Source organism: Ruditapes philippinarum, unplaced genomic scaffold (genome assembly GCF_026571515.1).
Source record: "Ruditapes philippinarum isolate M1 unplaced genomic scaffold, ASM2657151v2 ctg10287_1_1_1_1, whole genome shotgun sequence".
Lineage (NCBI taxonomy): Eukaryota > Metazoa > Mollusca > Bivalvia > Venerida > Veneridae > Ruditapes > Ruditapes philippinarum.
In genome coordinates this window covers 1,089-14,801 of record NW_026853457.1, presented here as the reverse complement: position 1 = coordinate 14,801, position 13,713 = coordinate 1,089, and the positions used below count along the sequence as shown (strand labels likewise).

The window sequence follows — 13,713 nt, the reverse complement described above, 5'->3', positions numbered from 1 at the left end:
TGTATTACATAAATGATGCCAAAACTTAATGCTTTGTTGTAAACTTTGACTTTTTGTATAGTAGAATAGATAGTGCTTTTATACCTTTATATGATGCATGCTTCTTTTTATTTTACATAGCAGTAGTTTATTTTATAAATATTTTTATTGCATTTTGCTATAGTTCTAGTCATTTTTATTGTTTACTCAGTTTTCAATTTAATTGTAAAAAAGCTTTCTAATATGTTTACAAAATAATTTTATTTGTATTTTTAAGTCCCATTTATGTTGTCTCTAAAAGTTGTTTATTCTAGTCATTGTTTTGAGAAATATTATCCCATTTTACCTTCTGAGTTGTAGATGTACAATCAATGTCAAATTATGAAACTTTTTTTATTGTGTATATTTTTGTTAGCTCACCTGTCACAAAGTGACAGGGTGAGCTTTTGTGATCACTTTTCGTCCGTCGTCCGTCCGTCCGTCCGTCGTCCGTCCGTAAACTTTTACTTTAAATGACATCTCCTCATAAACCACTAAGCCAATTTCATCCAAACTTCACAGGAATGTTCCTTTGGTGGTCAGCTTTAAAAATTGTTCAAAGAATTTAATTCCATGCAGAACTCTGGTTGCCATGGCAACCGAAAGAAAAAACTTTAAATATCTTCTTTTAAAAAACCATAAGAGCTAGAGCTTAGATATTTGGCATGAAACATCTTCTAGTGAGTGTCTACCAAGTTTGTTCAAATAAAAGCCCTGGGGTCAAAATTGGCCCCGCCCCGGGGGATCATTGATTTTCCCTATATGCATATAGTAAAAACTTAAAAAATCTTCTTTTAAAGAACCCAAAGAGCTAGAGCTAAGATATTTAGCATGGAACATGTTCTAATGGGTGTCTACCAAGTTTGTTCAAATAAATGCCCTGGGGTCAAAATTGGCCCCGCCCCGGGGAGTCATTTATTTTCCCTATATGCATATAGTAAAAACTTAAAAAATCTTCTTTTAAAGAACTCAAAGAGCTATGGCTAAGATATTGAGCATCAAACATGTTCTAATAGGTGTCTACCAAGTTTGTTCAAATAAAAGCCCTGGGGTCAAAATTGGCCCCGCCACAGGGGGTCATTGATTTTCCCTATATGCATATAGTAAAAACTTAAAAAATCTTCTTTTGAAGAACTCAAAGAGCTATGGCTAAGATATTGAGCATCAAACATGTTCTAATGGTTGTCTACCAAGTTCGTTCAAATTAAAGCCCTGGGGTCAAAATTGGCCCCACCCCAGGGGGTCATTGATTTTCCCTCTATGCATATAGTAAAAACTTAAAAAATCTTCTTTTAAAGAACCAAAAGAGTTAGAGCTAAGATATTTAGCATGAAACATGTTCTAATGGGTGTCTACCAAGTTTGTTCAAATAAAAGCCCAGGGGTCAAAATTGGCCCCGCCCCGGGGGGTCATTGATTTTCCCTATAATATGCATATAGTAAAAACTTAAAAAAATCTTCTTTTAAAGAACTCAAAGAGCTATGGCTAAGATATTGAGCATCAAACATGTTCTAATAGGTGTCTTTCAAGTTTGTTCAAATAAAAGCCCTGGGGTCAAAATTGGCACCGCCCCGGGGGTCATTGATTTTCCTTATATGTGTATAGCAAAAACTTAAAAAATCTTCTTTGAAAAAACCCAAATAGCTAGAGTTTAGATATTAAGCATGAAACATCTTCTAGTAAGTGTCTACAAAGTTTGTTCAAATAAAAGCCCTGGGGTCAAAACTGGCCCGGCCCCAGGGGTGTCATTGTTTTAACTATATGTGTATAGTAAAAAACTTAAAAAAAATCTTCTTTTAAAAAAGCCCAAAGAGCTAGAGCTTAGATGTTTAGCATGAAACATCTTCTTATGGGTGTCTACCAAGTTTGTGCAAATAAAAGCCCTTGGGTTAAATTGGCCCTGCGACGTTGGGGGGGGGGGGTTTGGGGGCCTATATACAGGTGAGCGACCTCAGGGCCATCATGGCCCTCTTGTTATGTTATACCATTTGAATCTCAATTTTTAGATTGACAACTATACACCATGTTAACTTTAGTTAAATGTTATATATAATATATCAGGTTGTTTTTGTTAATTTGTTGGTTTGTTTTTTTAACTGGTTTAATGTATGATATGTTAGTGGAAGAACTTTTACACTCATATTTTACCTTATTCAATGCTAGTCGGTTTTAGATTTCAGTGCAGTAAATTTATATTATTTCATTTTTGTGCCAATAATTGAATAACTAAATATTTTATCTTGACTATATGAAGTATTAGTGAGAGAGGTGCCAATCACCCAACATCAGCATTCTTGTCCGGATTTTATAATATAATATATTTATAATTATGTTTATGTGTTGTTATGTTTATTTTGCTGCTTGATTATCTAATTACTACATAAAAGGATTTGCTTTAAACTTTGATTATTCCTTATCATCACCCAACATCACATATAACAAGATTTTGGCATCTCAAGTAATACAAAAATTATTTCCAGCTTTGTGTCAGTTTTTATATAAACAAAAACAAAACTGTTCTAATGTGAAATAAAATGTTTTCAACTGTACACATAAAGACATATAAATTTAAGAATAAGGATCTTATATGAAAGTCTATTGCCAGGATTTTTCTTAACAGTGCTTAGATAAAATTCCTATTTTATTGCATACTAGCTTAAGCATTGTTCATGAAAACAAATAAACAAAATACTGGTAAGGTTCTGTAGAACCAGTTTGGTGAATGAGTATAATCTGGGGGAGGGGGGGGGGGGGTTGTCATGTGATCAGGTAAAAGTAAGTCTACAATTGGGAACTTCAGACATACAATCAACATGTTTTGCGTATTAAATTTTGAATTTGATACTTGTGCCAAAAAGTTGTGTTAATAGTGTATCATGTACATATATTGTAATTTTTTAGTTTAGTTTTAACCGTTAACCTGCTAAATATCTTAAATGTGCCATGGCATGACAAAACCAATATAACGCGTTAGCGACCAGCTTGGATCCAGACCAGCCTGTGCAGTCTGATCAGGATCCATGCTGTTCGCTTACAAACCATTTTACAAGTAATGAAACCGATAGCGAAGATTATGGATCCTAATCAGACTGCGTAGATACGCAGTCTGTTCTGGATCCATGATGGTCGCAAACGCACTATGTTGGTTTTGTCATGGCACAGCTCAAATGTACTTGTCTATCTTTTATTCTGAGCAAAACCATTTATCTGTTTGGAGGGAAATTTTCAAAATATGTTCTGACTGAATAGAGTAGGTAGAATTTGTTGCCATCAGCAGGCTAAGGTTTAACTAGTGTTTGTTATTAGCTCACTTTACCAGGATGCAATCATGCTTAGCTTAGTTTGTAACATCACTGGATATTTGTCTTCCAGAAAATAATGTAGAAATATAACATTGGTGAACCTGCTACACTCCATTAAACAATCGTGGTTGTTAGACAGATGTTTTGTTGGGAAAACTAATGTAAAAATTGTTTAACTGACACAGACCATCTGCAAAAATTTGCAGAAATATTTTATGTTTAAATATTTAAAAATGCCACTGTTATTTGTGTTTAAAATGATTGATTATTTAAAAATACCAAACAAAGAAACCTAAAATGATTGATTATTTAAAAATACCAAACAAAGAAACCAACTGGATTTTCACCAAGAGGCATTCATATGTGATATTTTTATTTGAACCGTTGGAGGTCAATTCAGACAAATAAAGTAATTAACTAATAATAAACAAAGCAACTTAAGAGGGAAGCTTGTGTAGATATATATTAAGAACCTGCATCGAACATGTCAAGAGTAGTAGAATTGAACCAATGATAGTTTAGCGTTGTTGTTAACAGGGTATATATTAGTGCATTTTGTGTTTTATTTTGTTAGCATAATTAGCTGATAGAGAATATGCAGCATGTATTTAGGTTGCTGTTAGGTGGGTATGTTATACTGTTTTCCTATAACCATTTGCAGGGTATGGTTGTTTTCCACTTTTTGTGCCAAACACATGTGACATTTTAATATATATCTTGTCTTAATTTATTTTCATATTTTTATGAAAAAGTATTCAGTCTTTGTTCACATAAACAAAACATACCAGCTTTAATAATTAAAGCATTTTATTTAGTGTTCATTAGTGTTTATTATTTAATATTTAAAAAATTATATTGATCAAAAATGGTGCGCCCGTTCTACCAATTTAATTTGGTAAATACTTTCTGATAAACATGAGCCGTGAATTTACTAGACTGATTTGTAGTTTGTCGATTTACCAAAGTAAATCTGTTTCTATTTCATTTGAAATACTGCAATCCTATTGGACAAAAAGGTATTCCAACCACTAACACAATTTAATATGAAGCTCTCCTGTCTAAGATTGTTACAATAAATCTGATTTGCTTAATCAACAATATATGCCAGTTTAAAATACGGGAAGAATCATTTTTGAATTCATTTGAATAATTTGAAATTGAAATTTCTTATTTTTGCTTTGACTGTGACTTCCTTTCTCCAAGATTTGTCTTAAATACATTTATATTGACAGTTTTTCAAGTTAACCATTTATATTGATAAGCAGCTGTTCCACATTTATGATGTATTGAATATAAAAAAAAGGAAAAGACAGTAATGTGAATTTAAATATTGTTTCTTAATACATTGTAATTTGTTTTTGTATAATTTGAACATTTTTGGCAGTGCTTTTTAAAAAATTATGTATTTGTAAAATAATTTGCTTTAACATAACAAAAGCCAGTTTATGAAAAATATTGCTATTACCCTATAGTTTTACCTTACCTGTAAACTTTGATCAACAATTTTTAAAGAGACAAGTGTTCTGCTGTTTTTCAAAAAAAAGCAAGGTCATGGGAATGGCATGATCATCTTTATATTAAACAAACCGCCATTTTGTTTGTTTAGATGATGAATTCTGAGAATTTGAATGGAACTATTTAGATCAATAAATATCTGAGTACTGTACTAATTTTAAGTTTGTCACCAGTTATATTTTTTCTCTTAAGCCAAACTGTAATTTCATCACTGGATCTTAATTATTTGTTTGATGTATAGTTTAAAGATATACTGTGCTCATCTTTGAGTAAAATACTTTTTTTGCAGATCTATAAAATTCTTAATGCATATGTCTTAATTAGATAAAAGAATGTATAAACTATGTATGGGAATCTGTGTTCCATATCATAAATCAAGTAAAGTGGAGCCTTTCTTGAAAAAAAACTTTCAGTTTTATAGTCATAGTGTCCAAATATAGTGTTTAGGATTTAAGGTAGACCATGGGTAATGCATTACCTCCACTCTGAAGAGTATTCAAATAGGCTAGAATCACCTGTCAACTTCATTGAAATTAAGGGGTGTGGGTTCAAACCCCAGAAGAGGCAACTTTTTTAGTCCCCTACCGGTTTACCGGAGGGGACTTTAGGTTTACCGTCCGTCCGTCTGTCCGTCCGTCTGTCTGTCAGTCGTCCACAAAACTGGATCCCGCGATAACTTGAAAAGTACTGAAAATATTTTTATGAAACTTGGTATATGGATAGATGGCAGTATAGAGATTATGCACGTTTTTTTCTTTTCTTCCTATGTTGAAAATTCTGGTTGCTATGGCAAAAAATAGGCTGAAAATATGGCAAATTTTACACATAAACTGGATCCAGTGATAACGCAAAAAGTACTGGAAATATTTTTATGAAACTTGACATATGGGTAGATGGCAGTCTTGGGATTATGCACGTCTTTTTCTTTTCTTCCTCTGTTGAGAATTCTGATTGCTATGGCAACACATAGACTGAAAATATGGCAAATTTTACACATAAACTGGATCCAGTAATAAAGCAAAAAGTACTGGAAATATTTTTATGAAACTTGACATATGGGTAGATAGCAGTCTTGAGATAATGCATGTCTTATCTGTTCTTCCTATTTTGAAAAAATATCAGTTGCCTTGGCAACAAATAGGCTTAAAACATGGCAAATATAACAATATTTGTGATTAGTCAAAAAGAGCTGAAATTTTTTATGAAATTGCATCTTTAATTCAAGAGTTATCTCCTCTTTAAGAATTTTACTTTTAAAATGTTATATTTTGGTAACAGGGATGTTTCAAATATTAACTTTAGAGTGTCCTTCAGTCCGTCTGTCCGTCTGTTCATAAAAACTGTTTCCTGTGATCACTTTTAAAGAACTTTTCCAACAAATTTACTTAAAATAGAGAAAAATTGAAACATTTAGTGAATGGCCAATGGCCCTTCAGAATGTTAATGGGGTTCTAACCGGTAGGGGACTTATGGATTGCTTGCAATACTATGATAATTGCTTGTTTTTCTTTCTTTTTTTTTCTTTGTAACATTATTTATGGATCTCTCTGATCCCTTATGGAAGAAAAAAGGGTTTGATTTAAATCATATAATTATTGTAGGTATTTATTTGCTAAATAATGCCAAAATTTATAGCAAATATGATACCAGATATTTTCAAAGTTTAATAAAATAAAAACTACACGGTAAAAGTATTTTATATTTCGCATGATCAACCAATACACCTTGAAAAAAATTTAGGCAAAATTTAAAAACAGCCCCTTATTATGGTAAATTTAAGGGATATTTTGAATAAGGCATTTTAGATAGGGAAATGGTAAATTTAGTGTTTAAAGTGGGTGGGGTAAGGAAACATTTTTATACATATTAAGAACATTTTGTTTAGAAACAAACATTTTGCTTGTATAATTTGTTACCTGAATGTTATTATTTGTTTCTTAACAATGAGCAATAGAAAATCATTTTCTATAATGATGATATTACAGATTATTTAGAGTTTTCTCATTTCTGAAAATAAGCCCTTTTAATGGCAAAGTCTTAGTTCAGAAATATATCCATAACTAATAAACCACACGGTAAATTTTATTTAAATTTTGCATACAGGTTACCTTGAAGACATATAACTGTCCTATGTTGTCAATTTTACTGTTCCTTATGGTGCCCATTACCCATGGTCTACCTTAAAGCATAACATGTCTACTTCTTGTGAAGTCAAAACATTTATTTTATATTTACAGAGAGACTGCGTAGCAATTATCAATATTCTCAAATCATAGTATATCTTTAATATATGTTAAGATAGTGATTTTTGATAATGGCATTTGTACTTATAAATAAGGTACATATTCCGAAAGTCATATAAAAATGGTGTGTACAAAAAGTTCAGAACTGGATTACTTATCCCTTTTATTAAACAACCATTCTTATTTAATGTTTATTTGAAACTGAGATTTAAAAACTTGAGATTATTTTTGTTCTTCACGTTTTATTTTTGTTCTACAAAAATCTTGGCTGTTGTGAATAATGATGTTTTGTTATATTAAGACATGACATATATGTTTTGTTTTTTTTTGTTTAATATTTTTATTCTTAATTTAGAAGATTTACCTTAGCCAAAGTGACACTTAGTTCCTATTTGTTTATCTGTGCAATAAATAATGCATAATATAGTTGTATAAAATAAAGTTTCAAATGTATTAAGACTTTGTACTTTTTTATTTTATTTTTTCCAAAGAGGGATAAACAAGTGATAGGACTTGTAACTGTAACTTTTAAATCAATGATTTACATGTGTGTATATTGGAAAATTACATATTTTAAACAATATATTGACATATCTTAAAGAGACAATAGGCCTCAGAAATGAGTCTTTAAAAAGGGCAAGATCATAAAGATAGTTTTTGCAACAGTTATGTTGCATGTTGGATGCTTATTACATATGTACTTGAAGAAAGTAGTGCTGAATGTGAAATTATTTGTTATAAAAGTAGCAAAAGGTAAACAAAGTAGTTACAAAATATACAATCATTAAAATTGTACTAATTGCCAACAAAGAACAACGGGAGCAAAAGCTGAATCAGGTAATTAGCCTGGATACTATAATGGAGCCAGAAATAAAAAGCATTTGAGAAATGAAAAGAAAAGCAGACTGGGACTTAAAGGGGCTTTAACTAAAATCATGGTATGAATTCACATTGTCAATTCCATTTGTCAGATGTCGTGTCTAGGAGGAATATTAGCGCATCTGTACATTGTACACTGTCATCCCCAATTGTTTCAAGAAACATTTGGCCAAATTTGATGAAACTTCATAATGCTGATCTTTGCAAGAATCTCTATCACAGGAATGGTCCTCTGCATGAAGTCATAAATCCAGTCTAATACATTTTGAGCTGAGTATGCTGCTATATTAGATATGAAAGGTGAATTATTTTAATGCGAAAAGTGATAGAACTTTGATATGCAGCATTGTATAATGGTCCTACGCAAAAATTGTATAAAACATGTCTCCTTAGCATCATTTTATGATCATACATTTTTAATTATAGGAAGATGCGCATTTAAATTTTTTTATGTAAAATAAATGGCTTAGAAGTAAGATAATGAAACCGCACATATTAGCACATATTAGAGCATAGGTATTTGGCATGAAATATTGCCAAGTATTACTGTATAAAAACTTTGCAAATAAAAAAAAAAAGAGTTAAAAAAGCAAAAATCTTTAAAACAACATTTCATCAACCTCTAAGTCAATGTTTTGATGAATTTCTACAGGAATGATCATTAGGTTGTCCTTTATTTCATTTCGGTATGTTGAATAAAATGACCGCCAGAACTTAAAATAGAAAAAAAAATTCCTCCTCAACCGACATCTCCTCAACCGCATAGTAGTTATTAGATGAAACTGTACAGAAATGATGGATACGTGGTCCTTGATTGAAATTGTCGACTCATGGTGTTCTTAACAAGATGGCAGTGAAAGCTGAAATTATTAATAGGAAACATTTAAAATAATCTCTTTCTAGACTGCTTGGTATATTTTCGTGAAATTTTACAAGAATTTTGCAAATTTTGCAAAAATCGTCCTAGAAGATGGTCTGCTGATATCAAGGACTTCGAGAGCAAAAAAAGGGAGAATACAGTTAAGATTTATCTGACATTTTCTGACCTCTTTCGCCATAATGCAGATTTTGTTTTTTTTTTTAGCCAGAGCTAACTATAGCAATAAGCTTTAAGTGACCACTGCATTGATCCCTAGGCTGCTCTCATCGATCTTTAATTCTATAACCACAGACATTGACCTTAACAAATAAATTGTGGAGTATTTCTTATTGAAATCCATTGATCTGATAATTCGAATTAAGCATATTAGGACCATGTAGCAAACCATGCTTTCTTCGCAAGTTTTGATAAATTTCTGAAGGATTCATATTATAATTTATGTTCTTTCTGCTGAACAAGATGGTCGCCGGAGCATTGACTAGAGATACGCTTTAAAAACGACATTTCACACTCAACTGCTTGGCAAATTTGGATTAAATTAAATAGAAACTATTCTTGAGTGGTTTGCCAAAATTGCATTAAAGTTGTCTGGAAAAGATGGTCGCTCTTAACAAGAAAGACCTAATAATGACCTCTTGTCCATTTAAACCATATATCAAGTCACGAGAGTTTGGCTGAATCTACGTAACTTATTGAAGACAATATACTCATGATACTGCGCGTGAGGGGATTGCAAACTGTTACGATATTTCAGTTAAGATTGCCATAAATGACAAATTCCCAATGTCATGACGATTGGCTTTCAGTGCAATATTTTGTCTTAATTATTATGACATGTTTCCCCTTTTTATTGTAGAAATGTTTAGATATTAGCATGATTAATGTTTAAAGAGATAAGCAGTTTCAAAACTGGATAACATATTTAATTTCGGAAATTTTGGTGATAAATGACAATATTCTTTCTGATTTGTTAACCCCCCCCCCATAGCTTATCTATCACCCCATAGCTTATCTATCACTTTTTGATGACCATTCACACGTATTTCCTCATGTTCATATTTTCAGTGATCGAGATAGATGATACATCTGTCCTAAATTCCTTATGTAGATGTTTTACAATACTAATATATATTGATCTAGTTTGTGGATTTTCAGTAAATTTTAATTTAGGTGTTTTAAATAATGCGATTTAAACATTAATGTACAATAACAGAGAAAACATGCCAGTATAAGTAATTATGTGGCACATATGGAACAATAAATGCAATTTGCATTTACAAAAACATACTGTAAACAGCACATATATTTTAACAATATATGTATGATGTATGGAACGCCATTTTGCCATAAACCTGCTACCGAAATAGTTATTCGTCGGTTGCTCCCCTTTTCTTGCTGGAAGCCATTTGTATGCAAAAAACTACTTATTTTTCGTATTTATTTCTTATTTAAACTGTGGCAAATCTGTACGTTTTCTCGTGTTTGTTTGAAAGGACATTTAATATTACCGAGTATAATTTAATATAAAGTTGTGTATACACATCTAGTTTCGATTTAAGATAATAGAGATAACATTCATGTTGGGGACTGATTTATTTGTTTAGACCTTTATCTGACTGACTTAACGCATTATTAAACTGTTACGAAATATATATATTATTTCAGCGACAGAATGGAGAAGGAAGACTTGGTTCTTGTTGGGTTTGTTGCGGCGGCACATGCATGGCAGCTAGGTTTGTTGATAGATCTTCGTGTATGTGGTTGTTGAAATGAATCTTAACCGGCTCACTGATTTATTTATGTCAAATTATAAAGTATGACGAGTATGTGTGAAATGATATACATGTACCACTATACATTTAGTCTAATTTTAGCTTTTCACAACTTCCCATTTTAATTTATGTTATTGCCGTGTTGTCACTGCTGTTGTCACTGCTTCAGATAAATCTCATAATTTCAACCCACATATATTTTAGAAAGTGATTAAAGAGATTAATTTGCTTATCATGAATCATGTAAGAACATTTACATATATATTTATAATACCATGTGTTGACATACGCTGCTTCTGTTACGTTTAATACGTTAACAGTACTATATACAACTTGGCAGAATGAGTACAACTTGTGACGGCTCATAAATAATTGTTGTTGTTGCAGAAGTGAAACTAGCTAAAATGTAACATAAAGTAGTGACTACTGTATTAACAGTCACAATGTGTGTCAGGTATACTTATCATATACTTATGCAGATCAATAGAGGATATGAGTTTCATGGTCTGTGTATTACTTTTAAGACAGTGCCATGCTTCGGTGACAGGTTTTTCTGAATACATAGAGGATATTCAAGTTTTTTCTATAAATACATGATTTATTTTCATCGAGTGGTATGAAAATAAATATTTCATGAGTGGCGGTAGCCACGAGTGAAATATGGTAATTTTCATGCCACAAGATATACATTTTTATCTTTTTTGACATTAAAATTTGAAAGACTTTCCCTTAAATTTTGTGTACTGGCAAAATTTAAAAGAAAGTAGTCCGGCAAGACACCAGTGAAAATACGGAAAATATGTTTCACTGCAGTGAAAAATAAATTTTTACAGTGAAAATACGGAAAATGAACATACGCATTTTATTTCATCAATATTTCTCAATATTTCATTTATAAGTATATAATAAAGTTCTTTTATAATAAGGCGACTATTTATTATTAAAGTTAAGTCTTTTTCAGGAATGGCGGCGACAGAGGTAGCAGTGTTGAGAAGAAAGCACAAGATTTCACCTCCCACCACTGATGGACCACCTGATTTTATAAGGGCTCTTAGAGCACAGTGAGTTGTTGGAGGTTTTTTTATGCGTGTTGTTTTCTTGTTGGTTTTTCTTTTCCGTTCACCTTAAAGGAACTTCACCGAGGTCTAAAAGCTTAAAAACATACATTTTGAAATTCTTACACAGATTCACTGGGACACTTAAAACGGAAAGATATGCAAAAACAATTAAGGATACATTAAAATTCGTTTATATGTGCAATTCTTAGCCAGTCTGAGTGAAAAGCGTTGCAACGCTTTTCAATTTTGGGTCATTTTTCACAATTAGAATACTTATTCTGGAAAAACTGAGTGAGCGAATGGTCTGCGTAAAAATTACAATAGTGGTCTAATTGAACATTAATCTCGAATAATTTTCTCGTCATGTCTAAAGACCTCAGTGGAGTCCCTTTGAGGATACACATCGAGTTTGTAATGTTTTTTATGCTGTAGTTTTATACAAAGTCTGCTTGAGTCTATGCATACATTTATCAGTCTGTTTATTTTGTATATTTCAGGCAAAATGGTTTAGAATTCGGAGTAATGTTTGAAGCAATACTTTGGACAGCTGGTATATTTGGACATCAAAGTGAGTATAAATTTTATGGAAATAGAAAATATGAACAAATATATGCATTAATGATGTAGAACAATAAATTAACAAGGTAGCAATATTTTAAATTTCTATTCCTATTTGATTGACCTTACATCATATCAGTTCTAACTGTAATGTTGATTTATTTATTCCTTCCAGTTCCTGCTGCTGTCTTAGGTACCTATTATTTGGTAGCTCGACATTTTTATGTGAAAGGCTATATTCAAGATGCAGAGAAAAGGTAAACTAGGCAACAGAATATTGAATGCACATATATATAAATTTTAAATAATTTCTGTTTTATAAGAAAAGCACCTTTTAATACTCGGTTTGTATTCCGATTTTATGTGTCTACTAGTATTTAATAAAATCCTATTTTGATGTTAAATTTATATTACGATTTGTCTATTTTATAAAAGCACCTTTTAGATGCTCACTTTGTATTCCGATTTTAGAGAAAGTGACGATACTGTATCTTTGTTTATTACTAGACTAGCTGCCTTTTAAAATGATAATACTAAGTAATTTCTGTCTATGGGTCAGCCTTGAACATTATGTATTAAAATGTACTGTTTTAAGATATACTTGCAGTCATGCATGCGTTGTTTCAGCAACATTATGATATGTTTTGATTTTTTTAAAATAATTTGATGCTTATAAGAAATCAAATATTATTTCAGAAAGAAACCATTTTACCACAGTGTGCATGCATTAAAGGGTTTGTTTGCCTTAACGTTGCTAGGTATAGGTAACGTGTGTCTCAAACAGTTCGCTGATGTAGACGTCGTTCCTATGATCAAAGATCGATTCTTCCCATCTTGATTTTATCAACACGCGGTCAACATACCGCTTGTTTGTTTCTCAGGACAGAACAAATATATTTTTTATTTGAAAAACACATTGTTACTATTTAAATAGTTACAGTTATTTGGGAGAAATCATTTACAGGAGTTTTTGATACTGCTTTTGTGTGTGTTGTTTCACACAATAATTTTAGATGTATTGATGTTATTAATTTTTTTACCAACTTGAACTTATATGGATAAATATTGCAATGTTTGTAATAAAATGTCAATAAATTTGAGTCCTTTGTCCTGACTTTTGCTTGCCTCTCTAGTGATACCGCTAAATGTTATGTAATATTTTGTATAAACTTATGAGCCCAATTGCAGAACGTGGTGTGTGCACACATCATGTTTGATACAGTATCCCTTCAACTTAGCTATTACCAATCCACAATTAGTCTGTGCTTTGCCGCGCACCTTGTCTCTCGGTATTGACTTGTCCAAACGTAAGATTTTTTTCAATCGAGTATATTTGAAATTCGTTAGATGTTGTATGAAATTAAAAGCAGTAGCTTCTCTTTATGAATCAATGAGTGAGTAGATCAGATGGCAATACGTTTTAGTGCATTCGGTATCTTTAATAAACATTTCTCTTACACTGACACTTGAATGGTTCAAAGTTGGAGG

At 31.6% G+C, this 13,713-nt stretch overlaps 1 protein-coding gene across 1 annotated transcript in view; it reads left to right on the top strand.

The window, feature by feature from the left end:
* The window catches only part of LOC132736910 (microsomal glutathione S-transferase 2-like), a 36,318-nt gene extending 22,986 nt beyond the window's left edge, over positions 1 to 13,332 (top strand). The window contains exons 2-6 of the mRNA XM_060724123.1: positions 10,510 to 10,570; positions 11,571 to 11,670; positions 12,165 to 12,235; positions 12,401 to 12,482; positions 12,922 to 13,332. Coding sequence (XP_060580106.1) covers positions 10,510 to 10,570; positions 11,571 to 11,670; positions 12,165 to 12,235; positions 12,401 to 12,482; positions 12,922 to 13,063 — 456 coding nt within the window. The 3' untranslated portion in view covers positions 13,064 to 13,332. The remainder of the gene's footprint in view (positions 1 to 10,509; positions 10,571 to 11,570; positions 11,671 to 12,164; positions 12,236 to 12,400; positions 12,483 to 12,921) is intronic.
* Positions 13,333 to 13,713: the final 381 nt, after the last annotated feature.